Source organism: Strix uralensis, chromosome 8 (genome assembly GCF_047716275.1).
Source record: "Strix uralensis isolate ZFMK-TIS-50842 chromosome 8, bStrUra1, whole genome shotgun sequence".
Lineage (NCBI taxonomy): Eukaryota > Metazoa > Chordata > Aves > Strigiformes > Strigidae > Strix > Strix uralensis.
In genome coordinates, this window is record NC_133979.1 from 29,309,259 (window position 1) to 29,325,883 (window position 16,625).

At 45.4% G+C, this 16,625-nt stretch overlaps 1 protein-coding gene across 2 annotated transcripts; it reads left to right on the forward strand.

Annotated features, from left to right (window-relative positions):
• The first annotated feature begins 1,467 nt into the window (after window positions 1-1,467).
• On the forward strand, window positions 1,468-9,770 carry SELE (selectin E). 2 transcript variants are annotated; one of them, XM_074876907.1, is made up of 14 exons: window positions 1,469-1,611; window positions 1,897-1,976; window positions 2,419-2,805; window positions 3,570-3,677; window positions 3,808-3,993; window positions 4,636-4,821; window positions 4,928-5,113; window positions 5,669-5,854; window positions 5,961-6,146; window positions 6,422-6,607; window positions 7,564-7,671; window positions 8,132-8,153; window positions 8,263-8,335; window positions 8,675-9,770. In XM_074876907.1, exons 2-13 carry the CDS (start codon window positions 1,940-1,942, stop codon window positions 8,318-8,320), a joined length of 1,836 nt encoding a protein of 611 aa, XP_074733008.1. In that variant the 5' UTR covers window positions 1,469-1,611; window positions 1,897-1,939; the 3' UTR covers window positions 8,321-8,335; window positions 8,675-9,770. The 2 variants fall into 2 exon arrangements, with proteins under 2 accessions (XP_074733009.1, XP_074733008.1); XM_074876908.1 differs by lacking the exons at window positions 5,669-5,854; window positions 5,961-6,146 and having other exon boundaries at window positions 1,468-1,611.
• Window positions 9,771-16,625: the final 6,855 nt, after the last annotated feature.

Consider the following 16,625-nt stretch of genomic DNA (forward strand, 5'->3'; position numbering starts at 1 on the left):
AGAACGGGCTGAAGCTCCAAAATAAGAGCTCCAACATGCACTGTACAAACTATAACTATGCTTTATAGATATGAAGTGGGTGCTACCCTGTGTCCTCCTATCGCTGACAACTGTTGTTGAGTCCCTTGCATGTTGAGCCTTGTCAAACCTCACCCATAATGATGAATCTTATGCCTGGAGTACCAGTTTGGCAACTGGACTGTCTGGTGGGGCCTCCATAGTAAGTGCCTGAGGGGACATGGAATGAGGGATGGGGTGGTGTGACTGATCAGGGCGTAAGAGAATAATATCACTTTGTATCGACCAGGGTTGGGAGTGCTGGGGAATGTGGACTCTGCGTCAAGCTTCTAGTGTCATGTCTTTGCTCAGGCTTGAGAACTGAGCTAATGTGTCTATTACTCATATTGCCTGTTCCCTACTTATAGCCCTCAACAATACTTGTGAGACCTCCTGGAACAGAGGCGGGAAGGATGCTTACGTGAGAATATCCAAAGCTACTTCTGTACGTAGCGTGGCAAGTCACTCACCTTATCACTGCAGTGCATATGTGTGAAGATATGTGTGAGAGTCGAGGAGTGGAGTGGAGCAGCCAGAGACTATTGTGCAGGGAATCAGTGATCCTTACTCTTACTGCATTCTCATGTACACAGGTCCTCTCTGAGTAGTCCATGATGGCTTATCAACCTGCTGTAGCAAAGTGTCCGTGATTACTCAGGCATGTGTCTGTACACAGACACCATGTGACTGCTTTGTGAAGTAGTATAATTAATCAATGTATACACAATAAATGTGCATTAATTCAGTATGAGACTACTGTATTGTCTTGTCCACCTGAAATATTATATGCACCTGTTCAGGAGTTGTAACTCTATTGAGGTAAGAATACTGGAGCGTATGGTCCAAGGGACTCTTCAAAGCTAATCCCACATTCCAGGCTTGACTGCTATGAGTGACTGATGAATCTGTATTGTGAGCAAGACTCTAGAAGAGTACTAGTGACCCTGGGGCTGGCAAACCTTACCACAAATGAGAACTCTGCACAGCAGGCTGTGATCCACAAGGAAGGGCTTGTCTGTTGCTGCAGTTTCCATCTTTTACTCAAGCTTAGTTAACCAGCTTTGAGTATTGGTGCTTTTCTTATTGAGATCCCAAAAGCACCTGCACCTCCTTGCTGCAAAACATTATGCTAGGTGAAAAGTTGGAATCTACTTATTCATGCAACTAACTCAAACTAACCATCTTGCTCCTTCCTGATATCCTGGAATTGTTTCTGACAGTAAAACTATGTAATGCAGCACTTGGCAATTTGTCAGCACAGTGTGTCTTTGTGGGAGGGTTGATTTGGCAAGGGGAAACATCAGGCTTAATGTGCGGGAGGGCCAGATCTTGGGATTTTCCAAGAAATTTTTTTCCACGTGGAATTTCCTGTCTCGTGGAGGGCAGGCCAGTTGAGAGAATAAAAGGCTGTAGTAAAGACAGGGGATTACACAGTCCAGACACTTGGAGCTGAACTTAACCTTCAAGTCTGTATTCAGCACCTTAGCAACGGAAGGCTGTCACTGAGAAATACCACGGAGGACTTTTGTCACCTGGCCACCACAACTGCAAGCTGTGAGTATAAATGGAGTGTATTATTCTGTTTCATTGCTCAGCTAAAGGAAAACTGGACAGATGGAATTCTGTGTTGGTGTTTTTTAAAAGCTGTTTACATTTTAAAGCTATCTTGATATTAAGAACTGCTTTAAAGTGAATAATTTCCTGAAAATGGAAATCTTATTTACGTTTTTAGAATAATTGTTAAAAAGTGTAGAAAAGATTGCATAGACAGTATTTTTTATTGAATTGTAAAAAGTTAGTGTTTGTTCTTTACAAATGTGTTCCTTTGATCTCTCATAGCCATCTGCTTGAAAGATAAAGAGGAGAGAAAAGTCGCAGAAACATGACTTGCTTGTGGTTTCTGTCTCTTCTTGTTTATGGTAAGTGTGTATTTCTCTGTGTAGAAAACTAGTTGGATGGTAGTATTAGTGTGACTGTTCTGTTTGAGCTCAGAATTAAACAGAAGTTTTGAACCTGACCTAATTAACTTGAGGCTAGGTTCACATAGAAGAACCTCTAGCCGCAATGGCATGTTTCCCTGCTTGCCTGTCAAATGCATAATTGTCTCCTAGAGTTTTCTGTGAAGTCTGCAAAGCTTTGTGTGACTGGACATAGTTTCACAGGCTGAAGTCCCTGTATTTGATATTGACATGCCTGTTTTGAAGCTTGCCGGTTGATTGTTTATAAAATAATTGCCACTACTTTTAATGCAGTTTCAGATATTGACAAGTTTGCAATATTTATAGAGCTTTATATGTCCTCTTCTAGAGAGAAAGAAGGGAAAGAGTCAGACACCAACTTTTTGACATCTTTTCATTCTAGGACTTACAATACTGCAGGGGGTGAATTGTTGGACATACCATTATTCAGACACAAACATGACCTACAGGGAGGCAGAGCTGTGGTGCAAAAAGAGGTATACTAACATGGTTGCCATTCAGAATAAGGAGGAAATCAACTATCTCAATAACTTCTTACCCTTCAATCCGGGTTACTACTGGATTGGAATCAGAAAAATTAATGAGGTATGGACCTGGATTGGAACTAACAAAGAACTGACAGAAGAGGCAAGAAACTGGGCTTCGGGTGAGCCAAATGGCAAAGGGAACAATGAGGACTGTGTTGAAATCTACATCAAAAGAGGGAAGGATGATGGCAAATGGAATGATGAACAGTGTGAGAAAAAGAAGGTCGCCTTGTGCTACACAGGTATGGTGTGATAAAGGCCATTCTAGTGTGCCCCTGTGGAGATGAGATGGTGGGTGGGATGAGTTGTTTATTCTTATGTATTAACTACCTGACCCTGTAAGTACTTGTACACTTATCCTTACTTACAGGGCTGAGGTCGTTCTTGTTCTAAGAGCTGGACTGATCTTGCTTACCTTTTAGCTCCCAGAATATTATACATCTTTTATGAGCAAACCACCAGACCTTCTCTATAATCAGTGGAGAGAAACAGGCTCTTCCAGATGGTGACTTTCATCCCACTCTCAAGTGGGTGTCTCAGATAGATAGGAATTGCCCTTTTGGAGGCATCTGTCTGCTGACTATAGACCACTGGATTAGATTAGACACTTTGTGTAGAGGTGGCTAAGGCTAGGTCAGAAAAATTCCAAGTCAAACTTCAGCCAAATTAGTGCTGTGGTGAGTTAATGAAGAATGTACCTGTTGAGGATTTCTACTTACCCCATAGTATATTGTTCCTTTTGCATTTTAAATATTGCTAATATCTACCTCAGAACAAGTGGTCATGGAATTTCCAGCCAGTAGAGCTGTGAGCTAGTCTGTCAAAGGTGTTGATTTCTGAAATCCTTCTGTGAAATGACAGGGTAATCTTATGTACCAAACCCCCTGCTTTTCTTTTGCTATGCAAAGTGCTTGTCTAGCACCAGAAAAATAAATAAAGAGCTAGCTGGTTTTATTAGTGGCCATTGCTGATTCTTTTATAATTTGCTGTATTTTTTTCTTTCCAGCTTCTTGCAACTCATCTCTCTGCAGTGGCCGTGGAGAATGCATAGAGACTATTAACAATCACACCTGCCGTTGTAACCCTGGATTCTATGGGCCTGAATGCGAGTTTGGTAAGATTACTCCATCCTGCTTTTCAACCAGGGCGATGTTCATGGTAGCTAGTGCTCAGTCTGTCTGGCTTGTTGATTCATCTGCTCTGCCAGTGAGACTGACTGTGTACCTTCTTGTGTTTCTTTGAAGTTAAGAGTTGTGATCCACTGAAGAAACCTGAGCATGGGAGCCTTGAGTGCAACCATCCATTGAAGAACTTCAGCTACAACTCATCCTGCACAGTTCAGTGTGAGGAAGGCTACGAACTGACTGCACTGGAATCCATATACTGCACCTCTTCTGGGGTCTGGTCTGCACCCCTCGCAGCATGCAAGGGTGAGCTTCTCAAGCAGTGATAGATGAGCTTTCTACATTATACATAGCTCTGTAAACTTCAGCGTTGCTCTGTTAATAGGTACAAATTGAAGTTCTGGCCCATTCCTTTCTAATTAATTATGTGGTGAAGGTGCTATTTTATTGCAGCACACAGGTCTCTTTGTTTCTGAAGAAATGAAACGGGCAGGATGAATGTTCTGGCCCAGGTCTAGATTTCCTTGTAGGGAAAGAATTTTCCACCTCTTAGTGGGGAACAGGGAATGGAGATGATCTAGTTGTGAAACTGCTCACAGCAGGCCAGTTACTCCTGACTGTAGGAATTATTTTTTGAGGTGTTCAGCTTAGAATAAGCTACTGTTTGAAGCAAATAAAAGCATCAAAGATCACCAAGCAGCAGTCAAATGGAGAAATTTTGCATTGTAACTAGTTGCTGTCATGAGCTGCACAGGAATTTACCTTAAGAGTCAGTCTTCTGTTTTGAAATCTTTCCAATCCTATCTGCTTTCTGAAATGGCAGCATAGTAGATCTGCTTTCTAAAGCTGCTTCCATTTAGTGGATATATTGCTAAGCTTCAGGAAAGACAGAAAACTTTTTATGGTTTGTTCCAAGCTAAGCTCTGTACTACCTCTTTTGCTTTTCAGCTGTGACCTGTCCTGCCTTAGAAATTCCTGCTCATGGTGCTGTGAACTGCTCTCAACCCTCTGTGGAGCTCACCTGGGGTACCACCTGTGAGTTCACCTGTGAGGAAGGATTTGCCCTGATGGGACCAGCCACACTGCAGTGTGGGTCTTCTGGGGCCTGGGACAGGCAGCAGCCATCCTGTGCAGGTAGCTTTCCTTATCCCTGCTCACCTGAGCTCTTGGGGCTGTCAGCATTGGCATGTTGGATTCCTGAGACATCTGTGCTGATTTCTGTTGTATCTGTGTGTTGCAGCTGTGAGGTGTGAGGCTGTAACCTGGCCAGAAGGCGGCTTTGTGACCTGTGACCATGCTTCTGCAGATCTCACCTATCGCTCACGTTGTGATTTTGGCTGCAGTGAGGGCTATGTCCTGGATGGTCCATCCAGCACTGAGTGCACAGCACAGGGACAGTGGTCAGAGCCAGTGCCAAAATGCAAAGGTAAGACTTACTGGGTTGGAAATCATCAATTAAAGCTTAGAGTAGCTCGAGTAGTCTGAAGACACTTCCTCATTCAAGTATAGTCAAGGAGTAGCAGTCATCCCCAGCATGTTTGTAGCACTTTTAATAAGCAGATCTCAAGATGGGGATCACTTAGCCTGTGGTATTAAAGAGGAAACAGCAGTGCAGGGTGACTAGCAATACTCAGGAACTGTCCCTACACATATGATAACAGGCTTTTGAAGTGGAGTGTTCTGACAGGAACTCTGTTCCCTACACCCAAAATGGGAACCAGTGTCTGTTTATGCAGCTCACTGGTGGAGCCAGTCTCAGGATAGTTTGCATGCTTTAGGTGCATGTTTAAGGGTTCTGGCTGCACTGTGCAACGTGCTGAAATCCCTGTTTCCTGAAACACTGCTAGGTCTGAAGGGAAGTACTATGGCTCTGTAGGGACAGCTCCAGGCAGAACATGTCCTCTTGTCAGCTCAAAGAAGAGTGTTTATCTTGACCTACTCCAAGCTAAGCTCTGTGCTATCTCTTTTTTTTTTGTTTCAGCTGTGACCTGTCCTGCCTTAGAAATTCCTGCTCATGGTGCTGTGAACTGCTCTCAACCCTCTGTGGAGCTCACCTGGGGTACCACCTGTGAGTTCACCTGTGAGGAAGGATTTGCCCTGATGGGACCAGCCACACTGCAGTGTGGGTCTTCTGGGGCCTGGGACAGGCAGCAGCCATCCTGTGCAGGTAGCTTTCCTTATCCCTGCTCACCTGAGCTCTTGGGGCTGTCAGCATTGGCATGTTGGATTCCTGAGACATCTGTGCTGATTTCTGTTGTATCTGTGTGTTGCAGCTGTGAGGTGTGAGGCTGTAACCTGGCCAGAAGGCGGCTTTGTGACCTGTGACCACGCTTCTGCAGATCTCACCTATCGCTCACGTTGTGATTTTGGCTGCAGTGAGGGCTATGTCCTGGATGGTTCATCCAGCACTGAGTGCACAGCACAGGGACAGTGGTCAGAGCCAGTGCCAAAATGCAAAGGTAAGACTTACTGGGTTGGCAAACAGTTTTCTTGTCAGTGGACAACACACTGAAATCCATATTCCTATAGGGTGCTGGCTCCAAACTGAACTCTCTGCTGTCTCTCATATTTTCAGCTGTGACTTGCTCTGCCTTAGAAATGCCTGCTCATGTCTCAGTGAACTGCTCTCATCCCAAAGTCGAATGAATTTGAAAATACAATGTACTAGTGCAAAAAATAAGGCCAAAGACAGGAAAATCCTTAATGACTCTAACCATTTCTTTCTGTATTTCAGTTGTACAGTGTGAACCACTGAACTCCCCCGAGAAAGGCTCTATGGATTGTTCACATGGTGCTGGGAACTTCACATACAACACAGCCTGCCACTTCAGCTGTCTAGAAGGATGGAAGCTCAATGGTTCTCATGTTCTTGAGTGCAGTCATTCAGGAAACTGGAGTGCCAGTCTGCCCACATGTGAAGGTATTTTACCTGTGCCTAGCCACAGAGAGATGGCTCTGGGTTTCTAGTCAAATGAGGTATGGAAGGGTGAAGGAGCTAACACTGACCAGTGAGCTAGAACTTCTAGTGAAGTCCATGAATTCAAAAGCTCAATAAAATCTCTCAGTATGTTTTTCTGAAAATAGAAGAGGGGAGAATTCCTAAAAGGTCTTGGTGAAAAAATTGGATTTCTTATCCAAAAACAAAAGCTGCAACCTGATTTTGGGTTGTTTTGTTTGTTTTTTAATTAAAATATTTCTCATGTTGAACTTTTTTCATATGAATAAAGAAAAAAGCTTTTCTAGAGAAACAGAACCTTACGGGGAAATCTGCATTCATAAGTCTGTTTCTCAGTGGAAAAGTTTATCTATTTGTTAATTTGGTGTGATACTTCCTTGTGTGAACTCCTCGGCCGAAAGACCTCACAGAGCTTTTCTGTCAAAGGTTGTAATTTTACAGGACAGAAGTCTCAGACTTGCCTTCCCATTCAAGGCAGTAAGAGCTCTGTCACTGTCCTCACATCCTAAAAGCTCAACTCCACTTTATTTGCTTGAGCAGAATTTAGATCCTTGAATAATTTCATTGATCTCGACAGGATTGCTCAAAGAGGAAGACAGCACAGTGGGAATTAAAATATGAACTGAAACATGAAAAAGAAAAGATGAGCATAAATTGTGATGTGAGGCTGGAGGTTAGACAGACCCTGGTATAGCTAGCTTGTTGCCTTGCCATTGCTTTGGCAATGGGTGGGATGATTTTTAGTATGCAGCTTTTCACCTTGTGAACAGGATGTGTCCTGTCACAGCAACAGAGAACTTAAGGGTTACAAGCTGCAGTTCTGGTTCCTCTTGAAGACCCCAAGGGCAAGGAAGAAGTAGAGAGGGCTTCAAAGACCACACATGCCTCTTGATCTCACTGAAACTTTTTCATCCTTTCAGCTTCTGAACAAGTCAGCTATGTCTCTGTGGGCATAGCAGCCACGAGTGCCTCTCTGTTGTCCACGGCATCATTCCTCCTTTGGCTTGCAAGACGTTTCCGAAGAAAAGGTGAGCAGCTGGACTGGGTCCGCTCGTTTTACGTACCTTCCTGAAAAATTTTCAGTGGAGAAGAAAACCCCTCCAAACCCCAATACTTAGCTTTCTGAAAAAGTGAAAATTCCCATACTGAGACAAATTCCAAAATTATTTTCAAGAAGCCTGCATACATACCATGGTGGCTTTTGGATGAACATTTAAAAATCAAAAATAGTAAAAACCAAATGTTTAGAAAACAAGAATTAGAATTAAAACCCAACATTTTATTTATCGGTAATTACTGCCAGAAGGAGTGAATGGGAATTTGAGATGGGCTAGTGACAACACAGTAATAACTGCCTGTGAGATTTGTTGCTAGATAATGGCTTTTTATCAGATACTCAGAAATGAGAGGATTTTTAGTAGAAGAAAAAGTTTGCATGAGGGTGCTTTCATCTTGAAATGCTAATACCTTTTCTTATTCTTCTTGCAGTAAAGAAATTTACTCCTTCCAGGTAAGTTGTGTCTCAAAAAGCAGCATGAAAAACACTGCAATCACTTTTCTAAAATCCATTTGATATAATAGTTGTCATTAAAGTACTTTTCATTTCTGTTTTTTTATAGTAGCTGCCAGAGCCTAACCATTGAAGGTAGTTTCCAAAGTGCTGGCCAGAATGTCTAACTCCAGGTGTTTCAGGTAAGCACACAAGATAGCTGCCCTCGCAAATTCTCTTCCTTTTAATCACACGAGCAATCAGAGCTGTTAATTGCTATACAATTGCTGAAATAGCAATATATGTTTTGGGGTACCTAATATGCATCTTGGCATTGCATGGCAGTTCCTAACAAGACGGATGGATTTATTGCTTTAGAAATGGTTATTCAGCTCCTTCAGGATGATTGTGCTTAGCATTCTGTCCAGCCGCACATAGCTTTAGGAACACTTTTGTGTGGTTTTGCTACCTGCTGCATACAAAATTCCTCTGAAATGAGACCAAATACAAATCTATGCCAACTTTCCGATTTCTCTCTGTAGGAATTGAAGCCATCTTTACTTATGTCTCAGATTTCCAGAGAATGAAACTGCATGCAAATCAGCAGCTGTCCAGATGTTTTTACCTCTTGCTGACAAGATGATTGACCTTGTGTATTGTTCAGAAATTCTGAACTCAAGCTGTCTGGTATTTCCACTGAAGACAAGCAGAGAGTAAAATTCTGGCCTTCTGGCAAAATACTGTCTACATTCAGTCATGTAGTTATCATAACTGGGAGCTTGCCATCTCTTGTCCAGATGGTGAGCAAATAGTAAGCTGCTGCCTAAAGAGGAGGCTGGTTTCTCCTCTGGTCTACTCAAAGGTACCTAGGTGAGGTGAAGACATGCATTATTTCACATCACTTACTACACTGCTGGAGATGTCTTCTCTGGAGACATATGGATTATATTTGCAGAAACAGAATAATCAGGATGAAAAATCATTCATTGAATAGCTTTGAAACCATTGATCTGGTTTGTTGTTGAAGTCGGTTTCTTTTAAGCGGATGTCCCAATCAATAAATATGCCTGTAGTGATATGGGCAATTATTCAGGTTTCTGCTGCATGTCCCAGAAGGCTTAGGGACCTTAAACTCTTTTTTTTTTTTTTTTTTTTTTTTGGTAATAGCACTAGGAATTATAGTGCTTATACTAGGTACTCTGGTTTCTGAATGCAGCAAGTATATCTGAAATGATCTCATCCCTGTGGGATTATGGACTGTAATACAGGTGTATACATAAATATTTAATTGTGCATTTTTTACTGTGGATATTTCTGTGCTGTTAACTGTAAATGTATTGTAAAATACTTGTTCCTGAGTAGGTCTGTGGTCGTTGATCTGGGTTCAGGTAATTTTAAAATAATACAGAGGTGTTTATGCAGGCATGAAATCCTTACATTATTTACAAATAAAATGGGAGCCTGAGATTTGTGTATATATATGGCAAGCATGATTTATTAAGCTGTTAAAGGACTTTAGATGACAAGGTCTTTCTTAAGTTATGTTTAAGTTATGATCAGAAATTAAAATCTCTGACTTAGAACCTGATATGTATTGTCCTATTTGTAACAGTATTTAATAAAATGTTTTAAATGTGATGCTCCCTTTTTGGAAACGTACATCATTTAAATTATTTAGGTCAGCCTAAATGTGGATATGGCTTCAGCAGCAGAATGTGAGGTGTTGGGGGAAGACTGTCTTCAATAGCAAGGCTGTCCCTTATTTAGCTTTCCGTTTTCATAGCAGTCAAGGGAAGAGTAGCCAGCAGATGGCACTGACTGCCTGGGAGCTAGCACAGCCAGAGCTGGACCCCACACCAGCACCCCCAGGCCTGAAAGGAAGGAGGAAGGCTCAGCGATGTGTCCTGTAAAGCGGGTGCCTCGACCAGCAGTAAACTTTGCGAGAGACATGCTCAGGAGGGAGAGGAGAGCAGAAAGAAGTGAGTAGGTGATCTTGGTGCATAGTTAACAGCACAAACCCCTCTGCCCCTGCAGGTCTTTTGCAGCCCTTTCTTCTGGGAAGTTAGCTAAGTGCAGGAGACCATGGGCTAACAGGCAGAAGCACAGCTCTGGGGATTAGTGGTGATTGCTATCTAGGGACCTCCACTCCCGCCCTGGCTTGAGCTGTAGCCAAAGACTCTGCTATGGGCTAGTGCTGGCTAGGTACCAGTGATGGCCAGGCACTCCTGTGGCCACCCTTCCCCAACCCCTGACGTAGCCAAGGAAGCTGCACTGTCGCGCTCTCTAGCTGCTGCCAGGAGCCAGCCCTTGGTGATAAACCATAAGATGCATTCCTGCCCTAGGCAAGGCTCAAGAGAAGCCATCAGGCCTATGAGCAAGGGAGTCAAGAGGTGCTGTGCCACAGTGGACAGGGCCCGTTGCTGTTTAACCCAAACCGATTAAAGAACTGAGAGCGGCTGTCAGCGCTCCCCCCGCCTTGACAAGGTGGGGCCCAACCATGTGAGCAGATGTAGAGCGGTAATCCTTCAGGTTCCCTGAGGGGACTTAGAGATTAGCCCGAAATGCCCTGCTCTGAATCCCTGCAGGAGCTGTTTTGAGAGCTAAACCACCACATGGGTCCCCAGCCTGTCCTTGTTGTTGTCCTCTGCATGCATGGCCCTGTAGCATCCTCTGGAGAGAATGGCTCAGGCCGGCATGGCTCCCACACTGCTGTGGTCAGGGCAGCCCAGCTTCTTCTTTTCTGAGCAGAACTGGTGCTTCTAGCAGCTCTCCCAGAGACCTTACAGTGACTTTATTGCCAGAAAGGAAACTACAAAGTGGTCCCCTCTCTTTCTCCAAGCATTTGTCCCTTGCAACTTCTAGAGGCAGCAGGAGTGAGACCACATTTGGGTGGGATTAGTTCTCTATCTCTCCCATATATCCCCTAGGCCAGACAAAGACTCCCTGAAGGGGATCTCCTTCCTTGCAGTGACTTACAGGTGACATCTATAGTCATAATTAATGTTTGGCCAGGACACAGGCAAAACCCTAGCCTGTGCTTATCCAGATTTCTTGATTCTTGGTCACTGATTTTTCCTGCATCAGGATATGAATTACCAGTTAAGATGGCATGGTGTGTCCAGGCCATTAGGACCTTCAGGAAGACATTTTATTTGCAGTGGATGTGTCTCTGTCGCAGTGCCTGTGAACATGGCTCTTTGTTGTTTGCTATCTGCATAGTTCCGGTGCTGGCAGGAATGGCCATGGGAGTGCTTGCTGCCAGGCAGTCATTAGTAACTCCATTGTATTGCTCCTCTATATGGTGCAGTGCTGTGCGTCCATCAAAGGGCCACAGGGTCTTTGCTGGAGGGACTTTCCCTGTTTCCCGTTGTTCCATTTCCCTTAAATTCCTCAGCTCTCCCTGGGCTCGTGGCATTGTTCACAATGGGATACATGTTTTGCCTGGCATGTTATTTCAGAGCGAATGTCTGCTTGTGCCATGATCTATGGAAGCTGTGAAGGTGACATTAACTGGGAGGCACGCATGTCCTTTCACAGCTCTGCATGTTTGCTGCTTGGCAAGGGGATGGCTTTTGTGGTGTAACTTAACACATTCCTGATGAACTGAGCTACCTGGGTGGCTTTAGCTTTTTACATCTGCAGTCCAACAGGAGGGGATTTAGAAACAAAGTTTCACTTAAAGTCTCCAGACAGGTAGTGTTGATTTGGGGTGGGTGTTTCTGTGGCCCTCAGTGATATGGACGGTATAAGACGTGCCCAGATTGGGTTTGTGCCTTCTGTTTTCATAAGCAATTAGCCATCAAACAAGCAGTCATTTACCAGGGCCTGGATGAAGTTGCATTCCAGAGCTCCAGTTTTCAAGGGCTGGACTAGACCCAGCATTTGGCCAGCAGTTCTTCACTCATGAAGATAGGTCACTGCTACAGGCGCTGGAGACTGCACATCTTTGCAGCTCCTTGCGTGCTTTGCTGAGGACTGGCAGCAGGGACTCTGAAGCAGCAGCTCCCACAGGAGTTGGTGTCGTGATCAAATCACTAACCTGCACAGCTCCTGCTCTGGGAGCTGTCAGAGGATATTAGGGCCAGGAGGCCAGACTGCAACATACAATGTCTGTGCAATGCAACATTCTCAAGCCTCTGTGAGTCTGGTTTCTGTCCTGAGTCTTGCTCCTGTTTGGATTCCTCTGGCTCTTGCAGGGGCCTGGCTCCCTCCTTTTAGCTTGAGCTGCTGCTAGCGTGTGGCTGCTGGCGGGCGTTTGGCGAGGGGTCTTCAGTGCATAGACCTAGAGGAGCAAGTTGCCGTGGTGAGCTCTTGGTCAGGGACAGAAAGGTCCACAAGATCACTGCTCCCTGGGAGCATGTTAAATGAGAAATATGGTGTGGGATTGCCCGGGGACAGGCAGGCCATCTTCCTGTTGGTAGTGGGCAGCAAAAGCTTAGTGGAGGGCAGAAAAGCAGGCATCAAAGCCCAGCCTGCCATAGCATTTGCATGGTTGTACTATGGAGCTCCCTTGCCTGGTTTATGGCCTCTCTCATGCATGCTTTTAGGGAGAAACAAGCAAAATTGCAGGTTAGATTTGACCAGTGAAGTCAAAATGTGCTGAATGGTTATTGCTACATACCTGGCACTATTAAATCTCACCTAGAAGGGAGGCAGACTTGGCCAACACAGTTCAGCTGTGGCTCCAGTGGTGAGAAAGAAATCCGCAGCCCAGAAAGTGTTTCCACAGCTGATGATGGCCAATGCTTCTTCCAGCTCAGGAAAGGTGCTGCCAAGAACAGGACAGCATGCAAAAAGCACAAATGCCTCTTCAGCAAGGCAGCAGATGCCCCCGGGCAGCTGCCAGCAGGTTTTCTACCTGCCTTCCTACTTTAGGGAAGGACATTCCCTGAAAAGCCCAACAGTTGCTTTGACTTTCAGCCCGGGCCAAGTGGGACCTTCATCAACTTCTCGCCTCGCCAGCTGCCATGAAAGCAGCGATGGCAGGTGTGAAATTGCAGGTGACTTGCTTGCTTCTGGCACTCCAGTGCTGTCATTTTGGGCTTTTGACAGCCTCTGAGTGGGCAGGAAGAGGGGATTGCACTGAATCCATGCCTTCTGGAGCAGGCCATGGGTCACAGAGTGCTTGGGTGGAAGGAAAAGGGTTAAAGGAGAGACAGGAAGTGCTTTGTTCAGGGCTTATTCCACAGGATGATTTCTGGGAAAGGAGGGGCTGCAATCAGGCAGGATGTATTCACTTTGGGATCTTGGGAAATCAAGCCCAGCCTGGCCTAAACCAAGAGGAAAATATAACGCAGCCCACACTGCACGATACAGCGATGTCCCCGCTTCACCTTATCTCGTGTCAGCACAAACAATCTAAATGATAACATAAAAATCAGACATGGTGAAATGCTGGTTTCACATGAACAACCGGGGGGAAATGATACGGTTTGAGCAGAAAGACAGTAGGGATTGTCCTAGAAAGCCCTACCCTAAGACAGAGAGAAAGGGCCCTCTCCCATCCTCACTGTATTTCCTCCTGCTCCCCTGCCTCAGTCACTACCAGGGACCCCAGGTTGGTCTGTGGGTGGAGAGCAGGGTATGTATGCTCTCTTGTCACGGGGCTGCTCCCAGACTGGAGTCTGATCTGGATGGCCCTTGAAGGCAGCAGCAGAGGAAAGCTCTGTAGATGAGTCAGGGACTGCTGGGTCATTGTCAGAGAACGGAGAAGATCTTTGCTACTTCACAGAAAATTACTTTTGACCAACACAATCCCTGCAAAAAAACAGGTGTAGCAGAGGTTCTTCTACTCTGTCAAAGGCACTTGTGGGGAAAAACTTACCTGTATCAGTAACCTCTTGCAACTAAAGGCAGCAGATTTGGCTGAAGCATTTGTCAGTGATGAAGTAGTCATCATGGAGTCATGCGGGAGGGAGCAGGGAGATAGCCTGTGTTCTCCACTGCTCTTCCTCCTTTCCTGGAGGGAAGAACAACTTCACCTCTGTTTTGCAAGACCCTTCTCACCTGTGCTCTTCTCCCTGGCTTTTTTGGTGGGTACAGGGCTTGGGGTAGAGGTGAGAGACCCTCGCCACATGCCCTTGGAGGGAAGAGTGGCAGTTTGCATTGTGCGGGCAATTGGTAAAGCCACAGTGAATTTTGCATGCCCTACTCAGACATGCAGAGTTTGCTCAGGCTGGTGGTTTATTTGCACTGATGACAGGCCAGCCATTCACCTGAATGCATTTGTCACTCTGCTCTTTTGAACTGGGGCAGCTGGACATTGCCGCTGAGGTCAGTACAGATCAATCTGGTCCATTTTCTTTTTCCTCTATTAGCTCTTTCTTCAGGAATATTCAGTGCCGTGTTTAATTTGCCCAGCCTGAGTAGAAAGTTTTACTTCTGGTGTAAAATCCCAGCTGATGTGCCATGAGGAGAGGGGCTCAAGACATTAAAAAATTCAAGATTTTGTTTAAAATCTGGGTTTTAGAAACATACTGGACATAAAAAGTTTCTTGTAAAGTAACTGTAATTACTTAACAAACAAGCACCCGGCTCACTGAAGTCATGCAATTGCTGAAAAGAACTCAGACACAGATCAATGTTTTCTCCAGACTGCAGTTCATTCAGTTTGGCTGCGTTAAATTCAGAACCAGTTCCTTTAGGTGCTGACAAAAGTGTTTTGAATGCTGCCAGACGGAGCTAATAACACGCGCACACACGCGCGGCCACGTGCACACACACAATGGGTCAGTGAATGCTTTTGTTTTGTCACTTTTGCATCCTGTTTCCTTGCACACACACAGGGCAGATTTTGGTTCTCAGCCCATTAAACGGTGAATGACTCTTCACAAGATCCTTCCCTGTCTACTAAGAGGGAGCAACTCTTGCAGGTCAGCCTTTTGGTGACAGAAATTGGTGATGGAGACTCCGTGGACTTTTAAAGCACTTGATTCATGTTCATGAGCAGGGGAAATGGAGATGGTTGCAAACAGCAGACAGATACTCTTTGCTTTCATACCAGCTCCAGAAAGTGATTCTGCCTCAGAGAAATGCACTGTGCAAGGATGAACCATCTGTTTTGGAGGAGCTGTGGGAGCATGGACTCACCTGGACTTTGCAAGGAGCAAAGCTAACTCTGAAGAACAGGTTTCTCCTGAGTGTGCACCTGAGGAAAGAACTTGTCAGAGGATCCCAGGAAATAGGATTTGAGGAGCCCTGTCCCAGGCTGTGAGTGGTACTGCAGGTAGAAGGTGGTGCTGTGCACCCCGTGCAAAAAGCAGGGTCTCTCTGAGAGGAACCTGGGTGGCTCCCAGTGCAGTGGCACCCCACGTCTACAGGGATGCTCCAAGCAACCCCAGGGATTTGGGTGCACAGGTCCCGGACAGTGGGGTTGATTTGGTGTCTGAATCTCTTTGGCTATCTCAGAAATCCCAAGCTGGGGCTGTTAGCTCTTCTAACACGGAGGTTGTAGCCTGGAAAAATGAGCACTTGGTTTAATTTCCCAGCACTGCTGATGGCTAAGTCTGGGAAATTCATGCCTCTACCTTGTGTCTAAAACAGAATCAGAGAATCATTTAGGTTGGAAAAGACCTATAAGATCATTGAGTCCAACTGTAAACCTAACACTGCCAAGTCCCACTAAACCACATCCCGAAGTGTCTTGTCTACACATCTTTTAAGTGCCTCCAGGGATAGCGACAGAATGATACTGAACTCCTTAGAGAAGAGCTTTGAGGCCTTCCCAGGAAGAGCAGAGGACCTGTACCAGGGGAATGACAACATCTCCTGTTCTTATCCTCCTGCCCTCTCTATCTGCTGCTGCATATGAGGCCAAATAGGCCTTTGCTCTGATCTGGGACATCCGTCCTTCTGTTCCCGTGTCTGGAGCCAGAAAATATAAGCCTTTGGGGGGTTTGGATGCTGTGGGAACAGGTGCAATAGGGGACCTAAAAAACAACAGATCAGAAAACATATGGGACCTCCCCAGCTCTTAATTAACCTAATTGCTGTAGCTTCCACGAAGGTCTGCATGTTTGCCTAGCATGTTGTTTCCGGTGCAGGCAAGCACCGGTCCCTGTGATAGAGTGCAGACACGGTAATGCTATCAGCAGCCCCTTCCTTCCCAGAAGGGGCCCAGCAGGCCAGACCACCTCCCTAAAATCCAGCTGGTGGGCCCAAGGTGCAGGTCCTCATGCCTAGATGTACAGCCCACCCCTCCGAAGAGGTGCTGTAGGCTTCTCTGGAGCGAGAGTGGGGGTGAGGAATGGGTTTTGAAAGCTAACAGGGGTTATTATAGCCCAGTGGTTTGACTTGTCCGTCTGTCCTCCATCAGAGGATGTTACTTGCTGATTGCTGCTGCAGGGGCGATGAGTCATTCAGGCTGCAGGTGGTCGGCTGATAAATGTATTGAGCCAGCTCACCTGCATGTTCAATGGTGCAGTAAAACCACTAGATATTTATAGAAAGAAATTGCGTCCTGACTGGTGAAAAGAGAACACTCTAAATGCTCTT

Coding starts and splice junctions, on each gene's coding strand:
- SELE (XM_074876907.1), top strand. CDS start 1,940: ATGACTTGCTTGTGGTTTCTGTCTCTTCTTGTTTATG. Junction 2,806..3,569: donor GGTCGCCTTGTGCTACACAG/GTATGGTGTGAT, acceptor TTTTCTTTCCAG/CTTCTTGCAACTCATCTCTC. Junction 5,855..5,960: donor GCAGCAGCCATCCTGTGCAG/GTAGCTTTCCTT, acceptor TGTGTGTTGCAG/CTGTGAGGTGTGAGGCTGTA.